The 19,179-nt window shown below is 49.8% G+C and overlaps 1 protein-coding gene across 1 annotated transcript in view; it reads left to right on the top strand.

Annotated features, from left to right (window-relative positions):
• Nucleotides 1-10,109: 10,109 nt before the first annotated feature.
• Nucleotides 10,110-19,179, top strand: part of CCDC50 (coiled-coil domain containing 50) — a 39,413-nt gene continuing 30,343 nt past the window's right edge. The window contains exon 1 of the mRNA XM_059822858.1: nt 10,110-10,158. Within this exon, the coding sequence (XP_059678841.1) occupies nt 10,110-10,158 (49 nt within the window). The remainder of the gene's footprint in view (nt 10,159-19,179) is intronic.

Here is a 19,179-nt window from a genome sequence, read left to right as displayed (position 1 = left end):
TGCCCATAGGCTGAGAAGCCCCATTTAAGCTCAGCCCTGGACTGCTTCTGTCTCTGCCTGAGCTATGTTGGAGGAATGCTAGTCTGCAGCTCAACTATGTCTTTGTCTGCCCATGGTCCCTACTGTTCTGGACCCAGACCTGCAGGTTGACTTCCCTACCTGACCTCAGACATGTTCCATCAGTGTGGACCTGTCTGGTGTTCACTGGGCTGTTTTTGACCCTGGTTGCTATCATTAGGCCTGGTTCTGACTAGTGGATTGACTTCCAGCTTGACCCTGGATGTGCCTCATCATCATGGGTGTCACTGATCATTGGGACTCCTAACTGAATCTGGTTACTGTCTCCGGGCCTGCCCTACTTTTGCCCCTTGGGATAGGTCCCTGTCCTGCTGGCAGCATCACTGCACATGGCTCCCTGTTCCCTAGGGAGCGGCTGGCACTTACTGCTCTTGGACATCATCTTCCTCAAAATGTTCAGCTTCTTTCTGTGCATAGACTCCTCTGCCAGGTGGACTAGTAGATCTTGGAGTGGTGAAGGCTTTCAGGTATGTTATGTAAAATCCCCGTTTCTCTGAAGTCACTGGGCTTTGCTGTTAGCACTAATGAAGCTAGGACTGCCTCTAGAAGAGATGCAGTCCCCAAATAACCGAATCTTAGTTTAATGCTGAAGCAGTAATGTTTACTGTTTCAGAGTAAACCCCAGACAAGGGGAATTCAGTATGGGTTTTGGGTGACTTGTAAGATGAAGGAGGCAGCGTTGAGCTGCTGAAAGAAGGAGAATATGAAAGGGCTTCTTTCCAGAGCCAGCTTGGAGTGGCAGGTTTCCAGACTTTCTATGCTGTACATTTGGGGTTTGGAGAGAGGGAGGATATTTTTTCTTTTCCAGAGCTTCCTGAGAACACATGAAAACATCACATGCATCGTGTATTTCAGGTAAGCCTCAACAGCATCCACAGGATTTGCTGTGGTCTTACGGTCTCCACTTAACCATAGCTTGCTTGGTCTCAAAGCCCACAACCTGTTGTGGGAGGACCTGCCAGGGAAGAGCATTTACTTAAGGTTGGGAGAAAGGGCATATGAACTGTCCTGCAACCTCTGCACCAAGGATGAGACTTGGCTGCAACCAGGTAGTCTCAGCTGGTGGAGACAGCATTTTATAGTGTGTGGTGCATAGTGTGTGGTATCACTGTTTTCTTGCCTAGAGTCTTTCTAAGAATGAGATGAGGGTGGGGAATGACAAACAAATTTGGAAATGAGCAGGGGACACATCTTGTAGAGGGAAAGACAGGGTAGGGACTTGACAGCCCAAACAAAGCAGGGAGAAGCTGGTGAGCTTTTAGCAGGCAAGAAAGGGGAGCTGCCCTCACAGCAGGGGTGAAGTGAGCTTCATACACAATGTCAGAAAGGCAGGAGTCATCTTGCTCCCCATCCTGGGCAGTGATTTAGTGTACCCCCCCATTCCACCATGTACCTCTATAACCTCTGTCTGTTCACATGCCCAACAAACTGTTTCCATCTTCTGTAGCCAAGTCCCTTCTCTCTTCCATAGCATCTGCCTTTCTTTCCTGTATCAGCATTGTAGACCTGACACCATTTGTCTCCTTTTTCCTATGTTCCTATTGCATCTATCTGCTCCTCTGTCTCCAGCTGTGCTTCACCTGGTAGGAATAGAGTAGAAGGTACTGAAAACCACCCTGTCCTCTTCAGCCTTCACCCCTTCAACATTTAATATCTGATTTCTCCTCTGCTGTGTCATGTCTACCCTGGGGTGAACTTGAGAGGACAAAACCCACTCCAGTCCCGTTATTTAAAGTACCACTGGAAGGCGCTCAGATACTCTGCTGATGTGTGGTGCAAAGTCCCTGACAGAGCAGCTTGACTGCACAGAAAGGAATTAAAATAATGTGCACATAAGCCAGGAGAGCAGCTCCCTGAGAGGAGGGAGTGCATAATGGGGAGGAAGATGTAGTTATAAAATGAGATTCTCTGTTCCTTAGGGGACTGTTAAAACCAGTCAATATTTATGAAGCTTTTAGTCTGACTCATGCAATTTGTTCCCCCTTCTACGTGCTTGTCTTTGGGACTCAGCTGTTGCTTGGCCTGTTACTGCCAAGATGCAATGGTTTAACTGTCTGCTTGCTTAGAGAAGGGAAAGGTCCAAGGTAGAGTGTAAAGCATCTCAAATTGTCACCTCACTGCAAGCAACCAAGGGAGCACACAGGGAAGCATCACCAGCTCCCATCAGGTGGGCATTGTACTAAAGCAAAGCAGTTCCTCGTGGTTAAGGCAGTAGAAGGCAAGAAGTGCAGCTGGGCTGCCTGCCTGGCTTTCACATCCACTCTGGGCCCTGTCAGGAAACTGTTCAACTTCCTAGAGAATGAGCCAGCTCCAAAGTGTCCTCCTGGAGTGAGGGGCTGAAAAGAGTAATGCAGAAATGTGAAAGCATGGGATGTGGGAGGAGGCAGCCCATGGAGAGAAAGCAGGGAGCAGAGGCAGTCATGGTACCATTTTCACCTCTGCCTCATAATACTGAGCTGGAGCACCTCCTCCAGATTGGATCTCAGTCTCCCATCCCTACTGACCAGGGGTTACTTGGTTGAGGTTCCTGGTGAGGAGATGAGAGCAATGTAGAAAACCTTTCTGCTTTGAAACATGCTGTGACCTGCTGGTCTCAAAGTAATTTTCAGTGATGCTCCTGAATGGCAAATATCGGTGTGGCTGTGTAGGGACTAATCTGACCTCTGTTCCAGGACAGTGGCCTGAAGAGACATGATCTGGAATGACCTGGTTATACCACCAGGTTTACCCTGAGCTTGATCCCCCTCTGTTCTGATTCAACTTCTGCAGGCCCTGAGTTCATCCTGGATGATGAGTGTGAGCAGTGCCCCTGAAATTAGGAGGGACACTGAGTGATGCTGTGGGGTGTCTTTGCAAGCGTAGCATCACCCCATGGAAGCTAGTCTTCCTAGGCCCCCACTAAGGGCAGTGGAAGTAGGAAGGCTGAGAGTGATTTGGAGCAGGACCCTGCCTGGTTTTCCTGAGAACCTCTTCCCTCTCTGTCATTTATAGAACATTAGAGATCAGCCACTTGTGGAAATGGTAACTGAGGTAACAAAGCAGTACATGGCCAACAAGGGGTGGTTTCTAGAGCTGGGACTTGCCCTCTACAAATGCTGTTACAAGCCCATCACCCTGCCAATAGTGGCAGACCTTGGCTCATTTATTCTTTCTAAAGGATGGATATCAGTGGTCATTATCACTTATCCTGCAAGCATGTAAAGCCAGGAGAACCCAAAGTGGTGGTCTGGCATGTAGCTTCCGATGGGGAGGGGAAAAGTAAGGTAAACCAAGCATGAGATGTGTTATCTCTACTGAGTAGCAGCAGGCTGTGCTAGGCTGCCTGAGCTTGTCCCAGAGAGCTGATGCATCTCCCCAGTGAGGTGGAGACCCTAGCTTGGCCACCAAAAAGCCATGTGTGCATATTAGTGTGGCACATGGGAATGGGCTAATTAGCCTGGATTCTGGCTGAAATTGCCAGAGTAACTGTGCTGGCTCTGGGGTAACTTCTGCAGACCCAGCACCTTTCCACAGTGCACTGCCTGCCTGCATGGAGGTGTGTCTTCAGAAAGCCCTAGTCCCCCAGCACTTCTAAGGCTGCTGTTAGTGAGGCTCTGTCTCTTCCAGACCACACTGCAGCCACCAGCTGGTAAAATTCGCTGGCTGCTGTACAGGCTGACGTGGACTTGGCAGCTCCCAGTGTGACCGCAGAGGAATGAGATGCCTCTTGATTTTTCTTGTTGCAGATGTTGGGCTGAAGATGCTCAATGTTACCTGCAACAAGGACCTCTGCAAGGATCCTTTGATGTGGTCAGCAGCTATCATATGGAAATGAGCGTGTGCATCCATCTGTCTCTGAATGTTTCCCCCTGCACGCTTCCTTCTACTTCAGTCAGCCACTCTCGGTAAGTCTAAATTGAATGTAGCTCGTACATGTACTACTTTGGGTAACATGGCCATATAGACAAGGCTGGGTGATTTCCTGCTAAAAATGCTGGTTGGGGCATGTTTAAGGTTGTGGAGGTTAACCCTGTCTGCTACCAGTGCCAACTTTCAGGCTGTCATTCCCCTTTCTCCTTCTTCCTCCTCTCAGTTCCCATCACCGGGCCTTTTGGTTTATTGAGAAATGTTACCCATTTTTTTGGAAAACTCTCACTACAGTTCACCCAAGGGAGGACTTAGAGAATACACAGATCTGTTTCGTTTTGAGGAAATTTGCACAGACAACCATAATCCTTGCATTTCCAAGAGCCTGTCTTACCTGGCTTTTCATTTGCACCCAGGGCTGCTGAGACTCTGATAGCTTCTGCACATGCAAAATAGTGTTCTGTTGAGTGAACACCAATGCTTTGTGGATGTAAACTTGCATATATAAAATCATGACTAGGAATGAGGGATCTAACTGAGACTGTAGGACATATCCATCCCTCACCTTTTGGCCTGCTTGCCACCCTGCAGCTTGGGAAACAAGGCTGGCAGAAGTGATAACACAGGATTATTTTTTTTAAACCAGAAAAGGATGAGCTGGTGGAAATCAAAAGAAGTGATTTTTAGGTAGATTTAGTAATTTTTCAGGGTGAAATATAACAAACTCACTGCTAGGTGCGAACCGCACTGACTTCAGCCCCCACCAAACCCCCTCTAACAGCATCAGTGTGGTGAAGTTTCATCCAGGCAGTAATGACTGAATAACTGAGAATTGGCCAATGTGCTTCACCACTACCTGCCACTTCTATTATTATTATTCTTATGCCTCCATTGTGCGGGCTTGCAGATAGCTCCCTGCAGAGCACTAAGTGAATAACAAATACCTGTTCTGGGGGGTCTGTTCCTCTGACCTGTAAGAGTAAAGTAAAGATTCACAGTGGATGAGGGAAGAAGAAAGTAGCAAATGTACCACTTTTAGTATTACTTCTCACTTTCATTGGTAAAGGAGATTTTTTGGAAGGCATTTGGTCTCTTGCTGATGTGAAACTTAACACTGTTTCACTTGGAAAACAAAAATCACCAAAACTACAACCCTTGCAAATGTGTATGTAAAATTGTGGGCAGAGATGCAGAGCTAATTTGCACCTTGCAGTTTCCAGGGTAGCCTATACAAACATCTGATCTGTGCATGTAACCGAGCTGTGAGCAGCATCATACCTGACTTCAGATTGTATGGGTTCTCTCTCCAACTTGAAAGTCAACAAAAGCCCTTGTTATGTAAATGCACAGCTCATGATTTTCCTGGTGCCCCTCATTATATTACACATAAGCACAAGTTTAGTTTCCTCTTTGTTCATTCTTTGCAGTCACCCCATTCATTACCCCTGGTGTGCTTTAATACCTTAAACTTGGCAGGCTCCTGCTCTCTTTGTCCTTCAGGGAGCCTGAATTCCACAGGCACCATTCAGCTACCTATGGAAATTGCACACCTGCTTCTTGGTGCTCCTTGCCAATGCTGTAATGTTTGCTTCCTCCCATTGGCCCCTTCTGGCACAGGACTTCAAACCTCTCTTAAAGTGCATCTTAGTTTAGAAATGCAGGGAGGTTAATGACTGAAGTAGGTCAAAGAGGAGAAAACCAGAAGTGTGTGTCTCTAGCTCAGGTGAGAAGGAAGGTCAGTCCCCTGGCATCAGTCGCTACTGACCCGCAGGTTTTGGACATGGGTTTGTGTGGCACCTGATATCAGGAGACACCTAGAACCATTTTTTCCATCCCTTTGCATTGACCATTAACTGATGCACACATTCCTGCCTGCAGGGTCATTATCCTCTGTGTGTCTTTCCACAGCAGCCTCATCAGCTGGAAGTTAGCCTTGCCATCATTAAGGAAACTTTAACAAAGACTGTTCTGTTGAAAGTGATCATCTTGATGAGGCCTAATTTATTTCACAGTTGTTGTTATCCTGTTGTCCTGCTGTCATTTTAGGTCACTTGGAGAGGTGCCCAGTTTATTTAAGAAGCAAGCACAAAATTGTCTCTCCCTGCCTGCAGGAAGAGTTTAGCAGCATAAGGTCCCTTTGGTCCCTATGCTCTGCCTGGCACCTCCTGCCCCTAAAAGCTCACTGTGGCTTTTCTGAGGGTAGTCCAGATAGTGTTGGTTTTATGTTTTTAACAGTTCCAGCCTCTGCTTTGTGCATCCCCTCAGGAGTGTTTTCAGTGCTGTGAGAGCTGGGATAGCATTGTGTGGTGCACCAGGGTGACAATCTGTGTACATTCCAGGAGTGATATGTATTTGGGGGCAGGATCAGATGCCTGGGTGCAGGTAGGGAAAGTGCTCAGTCCTGGGGCTCCCTGGGGTTTAAGACTTGTGTGGTGGCACAGTCCCAGCTGCAGTGCCATCTCTGAGCCCCTGCCCACAGCTGTCTGCTGGAGCACATTCCTCACTGACTATGGTGTGCCTGGTACATGGGATCTGCCACGGAGAGTGGCTACTGGAAAGCACAGAGCCAAACAAGGTGACAGTGCAAGGACAAGGGGCTGGGGTCGCAGGTTGCGGCAAGGGGAAGTCCACCTGGATGGATATAAGGAGAAATCACAATGAGCAAAGAATGGAACAGGAGCTCAGAAGGGTGGTGTGATCTCTAGCCTTGGAGATTTTCAAAACTCACCTGGGCAAGGCACTGAGCAACCTCATCAGAATTTGAAGCCAGTCCTGCTTTGAGCAGGGGGTTGGGCTAGAGCCCTGCAAATTCCCTCCTGAGTGAAGTTACTCCATGAGAGAAGAGTTAAAGGTGTGTCCTGTGCATTTCAGCTCAAATTCTGCATCAGCTTCCCAGTTGCTTCTGTCCTGGGAAATGAGATGGGCTTGTCTTCCAACAGAAGCTCCTGTGAGATTAAGTACCTGCTTTTATAAAACATTGAAGTGTCGTCTTATTATCTTAAAGTGGTTAATCTTCCCAGCTTTATTGGGATTAATCTACCTACTGCAACATGTAGCATTTGTCAAGCTACATGCTTTACAAACTGCACAGGAAAAGCCGATGTCAGTCTAGCAGAACAGACAAACACCTTCTATGCTTTTTGCCTAGAAGCAGCAGCTTTTAGACACGAGTGAGAGTCTGGAGGGTGATTTGAGATCCACCACAACAAGAAGCCCATTGGGACTGTAAGATGTGATGCTGCTGCAGTGCTGGCATTACATCAGTAACTCATTCCTTGGATCCTGTTTAATTCCCTCTCATGCCCAGCCCCCCTGTGGTCATTTTTGGGTTTTGTAGCTGTCTTTGAAACCTTCTATAGCCTTCAAGTGATTCATGTCATTTTCCAGTCTCAGAGGTTTCATCTGAATACATGTCAAAAATCAAGCTAAGATGAGAGGGAAGTCTAATGTCAAGAATGCAAAAAAATGCTTTGTTTGGTGTGTAGGACACTGCCTTAAGGAACATGGTTTTGCTGGTGTTACCCCTCCCAGAAGCCTGTTCCAGCCTTTCTGTGCTCTGACAGCTAGAGCTGTTCCCCTCATTTCCAGCACCGAGAAAATAATGTCACTTGCCCTGTCTGCCTGTAGTTTCCTTGGGCCCTAGCAGAGCTCACCATCCAACTGCTATCACTGAGCTTCAGCAGAGCTGGCAAGAACAAATACATTTGCATGATTAAAGGAGATATGAGGAGCTGTGTAATTTATGTAGTAGAAACCTGAACCCAGGAACTACTCTGCTGTGACCCTGAGCATCAGGTACCAGGTCTCGCTTTAGTGAAGCTACACATAGCCAGGCACACAGTTCTCTTTTTAACAGCAGCCGAAGTCACATCGGTCTAACGTGGTATGTCTTGAACACAGTGCAGATTATGACTAATTTATTTGGCCCTAGCCAGACAATGTAGTATGATACAAATTCATTACTGAGGACTAGAGCAAAAAGCTGTGTGCATGAGGTAAAATGCAGGATCACTGGGATGGACAGATTAGAAGTTGTGCCATAAAGTTGGCTCTGTTGCATTAAAGCTGCTGTGTAAATGTGAATGCTTCAGGCTTTCAACTTCTGCTGCTTCGTATTGAATACCTTATACTGAGAGAAGGGCAGGAGAAAACCATATTCTGGTTTTGGAAAGTCAGATCGGTACCTTCTGTGCCACTTCTCCTGTATCTTCCTGGTTGCTTGGCCTCTTATTTTGTCTTCACTTTTGTCCAATGCTTATTCAGCGATCAAAAAGCTTGATTAGTAAAGGGTGAAGGATGTTCAGAGGAATATACTGACTTCAGGAAAACTCAAATTTAGGAGAAACTGGAAATGGACTTTCAGACCCTTCCTTAGCATGGAGCTGGCTGTAACCACTGGGATTATTTGTGAGTGGTCCAGTTGTACTGCTTGTGTGAATGGCAGGGGGATTAGAGGGAGGAGCTGGGCAGAGCTGGGACTGGGACAGAAGATAATCTGTGTGAGCTGCCCCTTGGAGGGAAAAGACCCTGTGACTAATCCCCATCTGTATGATCATATGGAGTACCTGTGTGGTGGGGGTCATCCTGTGCACCACTCACCTCTTGGTAAAAGGGTACAACAGCCTTCGAGGCAGAAGGCTCATCAGCTCCCAGTGTGTGTTAGCACTTGACAGGGGTGCTAGGTGCGTGTAAGTGAGAAGGGATCACAAAGACAGACAATTTAGTGACTTTTTCTGTGGAGAAGGCTGAGCAGTTGAAGGAAAGGTAAAGGCAGACAGATTAAAGATGAAGTCTATGTATACCTGGTTTGGGGATGACAAAGCATCATTTGAAAGGGGCAGAGTTAAGGACAGACAGTTCCTGAGTTTCAGAAAACAGGACTGGAAAATTCTGGAGTAGCACACAACTAATCCTCCGGAAAGTGATTCTTTCTTCACAGTCAGTTTCTTTAATGTTTTTACTTTTTAATAAAATTGAGATTATTATTCCCTTTGCTATTTTTTCTGAGATCTCACATCCCACTATGTCTTGCTCTGAGCTCCTGTCCCAGTTACCCAGGGTGCAGAGCTCCCTGGAGCCTGTTGGAGAGTGGGAGCAGGAGTTGGGCTCAGTCTCCCTCTCATCCCTGCTTCCCTGTACCCACCAGTAGCACAGGGGCCATGGGACATTAGAATAGAAGCTGGGGGCCACTCATTTCAAATGTGGCAATATTGATTTCATCTGCTTCTTGCATACTCCTGAGATAGATGCTTATTTGTGATCAAAACACTGATGGTCTATATGAGCGACTGGCTGTGCTGAGCACAGCCAGGAGGAGCTCAGACATCCCTAAACCCCAAATCCTCTTCCTCTTATCTCCTCCCCTTTTCCCAGGGGACATCCTCTCATGCTGTTTCTTTGCTGCTAGAAAACAAAGGTGGACCGCAGCTGGAAGTCCTCCCCCATCCCGGTGGTCTCTGCTGGAGGCTGGCTCTAACCCGTAACTGGCAGAGCATCACTGGGGCTCAAAGGCCTCTCAAGGTGCTCCTTGGCCAGAAATCTCTTGCCCGCACTGCCCTCCCCGAGGCGTGCCTGTCCGAACGGACAAGCTCATCGCACCCCGCTTACTTCCCCTGCCTGCGGGACAAGGTGCGCGACGCAGCCGCTGAGCAGTTGACTCGCCTGGGGCTCGGCCGGGGCATGTTTTCCTTTCCCGGGCCGGTGGGACCCCTGCGAGCACTGGGGTCGGATGGCTCGGGAGGGGGGAGCAGGGGCACCCGATCCGGCACGGGAAAGCGCCGGGGGAGCCGAGCTGTCCGAGCGGTTTGAAAAGCCACTCCGGCGGTAGTAGGGGGGCTCCAGCCTCCCTGCCCCCCCAAAGGACAAAAGTAAAATTAACTATCAATAGATGCCCTCGGAGGCTGCCCGTCCCGCTGAACTTCGACTTAAGCCCTGCGGGAGAAGGGGGGGGGGGGGGGGGGGGCGGATTTCCCCCCCCCCGCCCACCTCCCCGGGGGGAGAGGGGCGGTGAGCAGCAGCCCCGCCCCGCCCCGCCGCTTTCTGTCCCCTCTCCCGCGCCGTACGGCCGGGCGCACCGTCTCCATCCGCTGGGAACTTTGTAGCGCGGGGCGCGGGCGGCGCCGCCGCGGCTTTGCCCTCACCCGGGGGGCGAGGGTCGAGGGCCGACCCCTCTCGGCGGGCCCACCATGGCCGGGATCGGCATCGACCAGTCCAAGCTGCCCGGAGTCAAGGAAGGTAGGGGTCACCCCGGGGGGAGCGCAGGAGCAGAGCGGCTGTGGGTGTGGGGGGGGGCGCGGAGGCCGGCCCTGGGCGGGGGGAGCTGGACGGGACGGGCGGTTCGGGGGAATTGGGTGAAGGACAGGGAAAAACTATGTTTTTTGAAAAAAAAAAAAATTATTTTAAATTTTCCGGCCGCGGGGGCGGTTCGCGGCGCTCCCCGTGGAGCCGGGTCAGCGGGGAGGGGGGCGACTCCGTGCTCCGGCCGCGACGCGGACGCGCGGGGCGGGAGGGCTGCGTGGGGCCCTTCGGTGGTTGCGGGAGCCGTCCCGCTTTCCCCTGCGTTGTCTTCGGCGGTTGTGCGGGTCGGAGGGAGGGAGGGCGGAGGGCCGGCGGGGGAGAAGCAGCGTTAGCTTGACGGAGAGCCGCGGCCGCCCTCCCAGCCCGGCTCAGGGCTCCCCTCCCCGGGGCGGGCGGGGAGGTGCCGCTTCTCCCCGGGAGAAGGCGAGGAGCGGCGCTGGGGGAGGGGGCCAGCCCTTTGTCTGCGCCGGGGCCGAGGCCGGCGCTCCTGCTCTGCTCTGCTCTGCTCTGCTCTGCTCCCCCCCGCCGCGCCCGGCCGGCGGGACTGGGGGGGCCGGGGCCGGGGTGCGCTCCCACGGGAGATGAGCCTTGCTGTGAAACAGCCGGGAGACCCTTCGGCGTATTGACCTGCAGATACGTTCCTCGCAGTTATGGCTCGGCTGGGTTTGGAGGCTCCGCTCCGGGCATTGAAAAATGGGAGCAGAGCTGTGAATATCCACAGATTTGGTGATTTGAGGGGGACTGGCAAGGTTGAGGTCCCGGTTAAAAATACTTGAGCCTACGGGGTTTTTGTGAAGACTTTATACCCTGCGTTGAGCTTCGGAGCACCAGGCAGCCTCCTCCACCCTGCAAGCTCCCCGTGCACCGCGGGGGAAGGGGGGGCTGTCCGCGGCCCCGCTCGCTCTCTGCGTGTCCCGCTGCAGCGCCGGTTTAGCCAGCGCTCAGCACGCAGGTTCGCCTGCGGTTGGGCCAGATTGGCCTCCGCTTCCCTCTTAGCAGAGTATCTGCTTCACATGTGTGCCTTTAACCTTGATTAAAGGTGCCTCGGCGCTGCTTTGGGTTTAAAAAGCTTCGTATGAGGTAGAGTCTGTTCTTTCTGACAGTGATATAAATCTGTAGAAGCTCTGTCAAAATCAAGTTATTTTAGATTTACACTGTAGTAATGGAGAGCGCTGTGTGCCTGTCTAAATACAGCCAAAATTCCTTAAACTTGTTTTCCTTGCCACTGGCCATTTCTTTTTCGCTTTTTAAATTTCAATTCTTACAAAATAGCAAGCGTGAGTTTGATGATTCAGCTAGTCAAGAGTAGAAGGTGTATGTCTGTGCAGGGAGCTGGAGGTTCCTTTTGACCTCTTGTCCTTTAATGCTTCACTTCTTATTGGTGCTGGAAGAAAAGTAATATCCATCTGCTGAAGTTTTAGGCGTTAATGTTGGTCCTATTAAGTCATTAGCAAAATTTGTTATTGGTCATTTTAGTGCAGCCAAGATCTCATCCTTAGAGTCTGTCCACACATGGTTACTCAAGAAAATTAATCCAATTAACCTTCCCAGTGGGTTGATTAAAGTGAATTAAGTCCCTGCGTAGACGCTCTTATTCAGAATTTAAGTAGCCTTGATTTGATTTAGCTTGATTCATTTTTGCAGTGACCTAACTGGACTGAGTTAAGGTCGCTTACAGGCTGAATGAAAGTATGTTTACAGGGTTGCAGTGTAGCTCAACCAGTCCTTGGTAAATTTGCACCTATGGTTAGCGTGGATTAAGTTTCACGAGTGTCCTGGTACGACAGTCTGTTGTTACCTGATAGCAATTGGATTAAAGCAGTGTCCCAGAGCAGCTCCAGTGAGCAAAGCAGACGAGGCCTGAGCCATGTTCCACAAAGCCTCAGGCGTGTTTGACGCCTTTAATTTAGTGACATCATTTGTTTTTATTGTGGAAAGTGTTGAAACCGAGCTATGCTTTGGATTAGATCTTTTCATGCTCGGTGCTAATGCCAACCAAGGAAAGAAATGCATCGCCTTCCATACCTAGGGAGATATTTATTGTTCTTGGTACAGAAATCACTGTTGATCCTTCTAGAAAAACATTCCCTTCGTTTCTGATAAAGGTCAGCTTAGTCATTCATTAACGATGAATGACATTGTTTTGGTTTGAGTACTTTGCTCTTCACCAGCTCCCCTTGGGAAGGGGAGATGCTGTGTCCAGGTTCTCCCTGGCTGCAGGTAGCTGGGACTGCTGCGAGACAGCATCATCCTCCTCTTCTGGTGTGGTCTCAAAAACTCTTCTACAAGCGAGGTTGCTTCTACGCAATTATGGCAGTGAAAATCTGATAACTGTAGCTAGGTGCTGCGGGAAGCCTTGCTTCTTGTGTTTACTTTCTTTTTTATCTTTAAAAGCATTTACATTAGCTGAAGGCCTGATATAGATGGCATTTTTCTGGTGAAAACTGCTTCAGCCAATCCAGTTGGGCAGGGGTTCACTGGTGTAAAATACACCCTCAAAACACTCTTTTTCTAGTATAAACTAGACCTTGGTGCTGCAGCCTGGTGTTACAGAGCCATTTTTCCACGGGCAGTGAAGTGGCTATTCTGACCACTGTGGTCAGTAAAGCTCTTGTAAGTTATTTGCTGAAGGTTTTGGTGTTAGTTGCAATCTGTGGGCTGAGTTTCTCTGCCTGTACTTCTGTTAGCCTCTCAAGTGTGTGTGACGTTTTCTCTTTTCACAAAGCAGCTTTTGCTGTGTGCTCTTTTGACCCACCCCAGGGGATTGCTCAGCTCTATGTGTGTAGATCTTTTTTACTAGAGGTCTCATTTGTGAGCCTTTTGGGACAAAAGCATCCTGGAAATATTATTTTAACTAGTTACTTATAAAGCAAATAAAAGAAACTGGCTTGGGCCCTACTTGATCTCTAACTGTTTGTCTCTCGTCTCTTGTGATCTGATGCATTACTAGCAGGGAATGGGAAGGACTACGCACTCTCCTTAGCTGCCTGTTTTAAATGAGCTCTTCGGTGCAGCTCCCCATGCCATCTCAAAGTACCCTGTATTGCCTTTTGGACCTGGGAGGCATCCCTGCCTGCATGCAGGCAGGCAGAGCTGCATGGGGGGTGTTCCTGGGGAGGTATTTTGGAGCTGTGCAGACCTTGTCCCTCTCTGGACGATGGACCTGTGGTGTACCGTCTGCTGTTGTTGCCTTTGCCAAAGGGCTGAGGTCTGTGGCAACGGCTTTGCGAAGGGAATGCCGGTCTGCTAAGTCTGAGGCTTAGTCCCTCGTCCAGTGCAGTCTCCGAGAGCCATCAGTGGTTAGCGGCGGCAGGTAGAACCCAGGCACAGGCTTCCTTGCCAGGGGCTCCTGGTCTTCCTGCCAGTTTGAATCCTCTGTGAGGAGAGAAGGGGCGGGGGAGAGGAGAGGGACCCTGAACTCTGTCCCAGCAGTGTAGGGCTCTTTGGAACTGTGGATAGTTGCAGTGGCTCAAATGTTTTTATTTAATTTTATTTTTAGTAGCACTATAAAGAAGTGTAAGGGCAGTACGTCTGTGCCAGTTGTTAGAACTGACCCTGCCACGCTGCTGTCTCTTGAGCTCCAGCCTTGACAAAGGCTGATTGTGCCACCCGTGCTCGGAGAGACACGGCAACAATGCTCACACTATGGTTTCTACTCTTCATTAAGCATCTGATTTGACTTTCTGAAGCTCCTGAACTGTATGTTCAAATGCTGCTAGTTGTAGCCTGCTGCCAGAGAGGCCAATTTCCCAAACGTGGTAGTAAAAGATACACCTCTGACTGCGGCCTTGGGGAAACAGGAAGGGCTTGAATTTTTATTTTCCGTCTTGGCAAGGCATTCTCTGGGGCAGACAGCCTGGCTGGCTCTCTTTTGCCTTAACATAAATTGAATAAAAGTTTGCTGTAAGCATCAGTTTTCCTCTTCCTCCCAACCACAGCACCTTCCCTCTGACCTTTGCAGCTTAACGTGACCTTCGCTGAAACTCCTGCAATAAAAACCTCCTGGCTGCTGACTTTCCAAGTGACCGGGGAAGGGGGTCAGCTCTGAGGTGCAGTGTCTCAGGCTCCCATGGAACAGACTGATGTTATGGGCTTATATTGGGGCTTTTGGTGCCTGCGTGGGCTCAGCAACACGACAGTGGACAAGAGAAACTTGATGTCTGTCAAAGGTGGAAGTGGGTTCAGCAAGTGTTGATGGCTGGTATGGTGTCTGGTGAGGAGGGATTCTGCTTTGGGATTTTTCAGGGGGCTGGTGTTGAGGGATGAGGTGTCAGCTGTACTTATGTGAAGGAAGGGTTGGCCTTTAACTGGATTAGTATAATCGGGGCAACAATTTTGAGAGCAGCTGAGGGTCAGCCTGGTCACTGTGAAGCCACCTGCCCCATGCCCTTTGGCTTCAGCTGAGATTTTTCCTTGCAGCAGGATGTGCAGTGTCATGGTTTTCTGCTTTGTGACTTCCTCGGAGAACGGCTCTGAAAAATTCAGGCAAGCTGGATGGCTTGAGGGCAATGAGGAGGTGGAGAGTGATGGGACGTAGACGCAGGCTTTTCTTTCTAGGTCACTGGTTCATGTCCAGCTCTTCTGAGTAATAGGTCTGTTTTTCCAGCGTGCATGAATTCAGTAGCTGAGGCTGCGGTACTCATTTCACTTCTGCTTAAAGCTGGGTGAAAGTTTTATTATGCATTTGGTTGTTCTGGGTCTGCAGTGCTTGGCAGAGGAGATGGGCAGCATTAGCATATTTCATGCTCTTGGCTCCAAAACGCAACTAAGCAAGCAGGTCTGCCTCCTCCCATCCCTTAAATCCTTAGCACTTGTCCTCTGCGAGCTGCTGTGGAGGTTGTACTGAAGCAAAAAGATTGCTCAAAAAGCAGTCTTTGGCAGAGAGGGGCTTCCAGACTCACGTTGATGCCTTCTGCAGAGATGTTTCCTTAGTTACTGACAAGTTTTTGGACGGAGATAAGAGGGGGCACAGTCTATTTTGCCCTGATTCCTGGGGATGCAGGGAGGCGGAGCGGGGCTTCCCCCATTTGTGATACTAGGACATGGCCATCACCCATTGCTGCTCTCTGAGTAATGGTCCCAGCTGAGCGGTGTGTTGCAGACAGCACTGTGTTTGCTGTGACCATGGGCCTCTGTTTAATCTTTAACTTCCTGTGGCCATGAGCAACGTCAGAGGGCACGCGTGTGCCAGGCGGGAGTTGGAGACGGCTGCTGCAAGGAGCAGGAGGGGCTGGTTGTGCTCTCTCTGGGCACAAAGAAAACCCTGCTTGGAGAAGCAATGGGATGTGCTGTGGGGCTGTGTGAAACTTCTGTGTTTTGCTGGAATAAGCTTTCTTTTTCTTGCTCAGAGACATCTAGTTCACATAAATGTGGTGATTTATAGGATGAAGCGACATCTTCCCTCCCTGCTTCTTCGTCCCCTTCCCAGAGTGTCCCCAGCTGGCTGGCTTCCCACTCGCTCGCTGCCGCTCCTCTGCGTGGTGCTGGTTTGAAGGCTGAAGGACTGAGGAAGGAGGCTGGTCTGTTGGTAAAACTGCCTTAAAACTCAAGAAGCTTAGGTCCAGTTTCTGGCATGGCATTCGCTGCTGGCGAGTGGGTTTTTTTGTTTTTCTCCAAAAAAGGTGATAAAAACATTTGCCATTCTGCTGGTGGCTTGCATTGCAGGGAGCAAAGGGCGTTTGCTGGCCATTTCCCCTGGGAAAGCAGGGCTGCTGTGTGTCAGGGATGCTCCGTGTTCACCTTAGAGAGCTGGCTTTTCAATGGGACACGTGATGGGACCTTCATTTGTCCCATTTGCTTTTCAATGGGACACTTCATTTATACTTCCTTTTTAAAAAAAGAAATTGGAGCCTTCTCACTGTTTTCTTTCTCAGTACATGAAAAGATACCACACAGCTCATTGAGTGAGTGCTATACGGCCTTGGCACTGTATGGCAGCTGGGAGACTTTTATCAGGGCTGGAAAGAGAGCAGGAGAGTGCAGCATCACACTGTATGTATAAGAGATGCAAGGCAGGGCTGTTGTGAACCTTGCATTGAGCAAAGGAGCCCGGTTTGGCATGGGTGCTCGTAAAAGCTACCCTGTAACCCCCGGGCACGTTGTGAATTAAGCTTGCTAGCAGTGTTACTTTCCCTGAGGAGAAAGGTGTGGATGAAAGCCTGCTCAGAAGCCTGGCACAGCCTTTCTGCCCCTGCCCAAGGATTTTGTGTCAGGCTCAACTAATGATTATTTTAATTGCACGCCAACCCACAGTGCCACCACCACGATGCTCTGTTAGCTAAATAAAAATAGTGAGATCTTTTTGACTCAGGCCAGGGTTGGTAGAGGTTTGGTCTGTGCACTCTTGACAGCCCTGCCTGCGGTGACTGCTGTTCAGGACAGAAAGTTGAAGTGGGTTTGCAAGTGAGTCACTCTTCTTCGCTTCTCCTTTTCAAAGGAGGTATAAAAAGCTGTGTGCAGTAAAACTTTTGAGTTCCTGTGTGCATATGGGTATGGTTTGTTCTTTTCCCAGCCCTTCTGCTGAACCAGGTCTTGATGGCTGGAGGAATCAGCTTAAGAGGAAATGTTATGTGGGCTCAATAGGTGATGTTCAGTAAGTGATGGCAAAGGGGAAGAGGACATAAATGAGCAAACATTGGAAGGCACTAGGAGACAGGCATACCTTAAGGACACTGACAGGGCTGACCTGAGAAGTAACGGGACAAAAGGGAGGAAGGAAGTTTATGCAAACAGGAATATTTCCTGGCAGCGAGAGGTGTGTTTTCTTTCTTTCTGCAGAAACCTCTCCAAAAGACATAGTGTGTATAGCTTTGGCCCTTTACAGCCAACAGGACAAGAGGCTGGAGCTTGCCCTGGCAGGGAATGTTCCTCACAGAGGGACTGTCACCACCGACCTGGCCCGTGGGCTGGAGAAGCGCTGGCCTGGCTTGAAGCAGCCTTCTCCGGTGTGGATGGGAAGCTGCTCCCCCTCTGCACAGCAGAACGGCTTTGCACTGCAGAAGCACCCAAGCTTATCATGTATGTCTGTCATGGATATGTTAAACATTACTTGTGGGATCCTGGTGGGGAGAATTTTTTTTCTCCCTCTGTTCTGAAGTTAGGTTTATTATTGGGGTGCTGGCAGGTGAGACGGGGAGGATTTATGCCCTAAATTCACCAGCGCCTCCTGGAGCCTTTGGCAGCCCTGCTGGGGTCCAGGGTGAAGTGGTGGAGGACAGCAGGGAAAGACCTGGGAATTTTCCAAGCCGCCAGGGTGTTGGCTGGTTTTGTGACATGCAGAGATCGCTGCTGTTCACAGGGCTGCGCTCTCCTGCAGGCGATTCGGTCGGTGCCAGGTTTCCGAAGGAAGTTGGTGTTGGGAAGAGGCTGGGCTCTCCTGACTTTATTTGCAGTGCTGGAGGGACTGGGTCCTTGGCTAGGGCTGCACAGGCGTGCCTGCATTCCTCACATCCTCCATAGAAGGTGGAAAAGGCAGGTTTGCCTCCAGATCCGGATTACAGTGCTCAGTTACCTGGTGCTCCAGGCGGTTGGCATTGCCTAGAGCATCAGCTCTGGCCACCTAACAGGTGAACTTGTTAGGTCCTGATTTTAATTGTCCTTTTTTTTTTTTTTTTCCTTTTTTAAGAAGCTCTGAATATACAATATCACCTAAAGGTGATTTACCTCCTAAAGCAAAAATTTTACTTCTGACTGACTTGCAGCTCGTTTTGTGCTCTCAGAGAGGCGGCCTTGAAAAGGCTGCCAGCCTGCTTCTTCCTCGTGCTTTGCAATGCACGTGAGCTGTGGGCACAGATGACACAAAGCAGTTTGTTCCCGGTTGATGCTGGGAGCTCTGCCTCCCTGCCCAGCTGGCCCCAGAGGCTGGGGACTTATTCTTACCCTCTTACGCCACTGTTTTAAATCTGTAATTGCTCTAAGGGCAGCGTGCCAACACAAGGCTGTGACAGGAAGGGGGATGTGTATTGTTAGTGCTGCAACTTTACTGATTTGTGACTCTTTTGTAGATGGATGTGAAGGCTTGACTGATCTGGGGCCAGCTTTGGTACTTTGTGTTCTCCAGAGCTGACTAATAAACCTGAAGAACTTAAACGTGGGAAGTGAGGGGGGAGAGGAGCGAGTACCCGTGAGGAGCTGGCAGAGCAAAGAAAAGGGGTTTTGAAACGAAGCAGAGCATCCTCGGTTGGTTAGGTAGAGGAAGGTTGTTCTTGTGGAGCAAATTTGCAGTGCTGGCAGCAGCTGAAGGGGTGGCAGACAGGAGTCCTCTCAGCCTCGCAGCCGCCTTTCTAGGGAAAAGGAAGCTGACAGGAACCTGTGCAAGAATTGGAGCTGATTGCAGGATCAGTTCAGACACCTCCAGCTTCGAATGCAGCAGCTGGCCAGGTTTCCAGCAAGCCTGGGAGGCTGCCCTGCGGCCCATCCTGCTGGAGCTTTGCTTCTCTTGGTATCTGATCCGGATGGATAAAACCTGGCTTGTTCGTTTGTGCACTGATGCTGCAGTCCGTCCTTCCAGCGGCAGCTCTGGTTTAGCTACAAGCCTTGGAGCAGTCTTAGGCTTGGTTCTAGTCACCTGAAGGCTGAAAAGAAAGTGGCATCTCTGAGGGAGTCTTTCATCTGCTTGTTCTCTCCAGAGATGCTTGTTCCTCCAAATGACTGTGGGTCCCTGTGGTGTAAAACCACACTATGGGGTTTTGAGAGGAACTAGAACCTTTTTTTGGCACTTGGCACCTTCTGTGTGGGCGTTGGGCTTTCAGAAGTCAGCCGTGCATGAGCAGTCACCAAACTGAGTCAGTGCATGAGCTTGGACCAGAGGGGCATTGAGAGGTCCCTTTCTGAATCCTGTCCCCCTCGGATTTTGCTACATTATCTTTTAGGATTAAGCTGGAGGAGAAACCTGGGAGAGCTGACACTTTGAATTATCTCTGCTTCCAGCTGCCTGCCTGCCTCTGTGGAGCTGCTGTA

This window comes from Gavia stellata, chromosome 11 (assembly GCF_030936135.1).
Source record: "Gavia stellata isolate bGavSte3 chromosome 11, bGavSte3.hap2, whole genome shotgun sequence".
Taxonomy (NCBI): Eukaryota; Metazoa; Chordata; class Aves; order Gaviiformes; family Gaviidae; genus Gavia; species Gavia stellata.
Note: the sequence above shows the minus strand (reverse complement) of the source record. Positions and strands in the feature narration are given on the sequence as shown.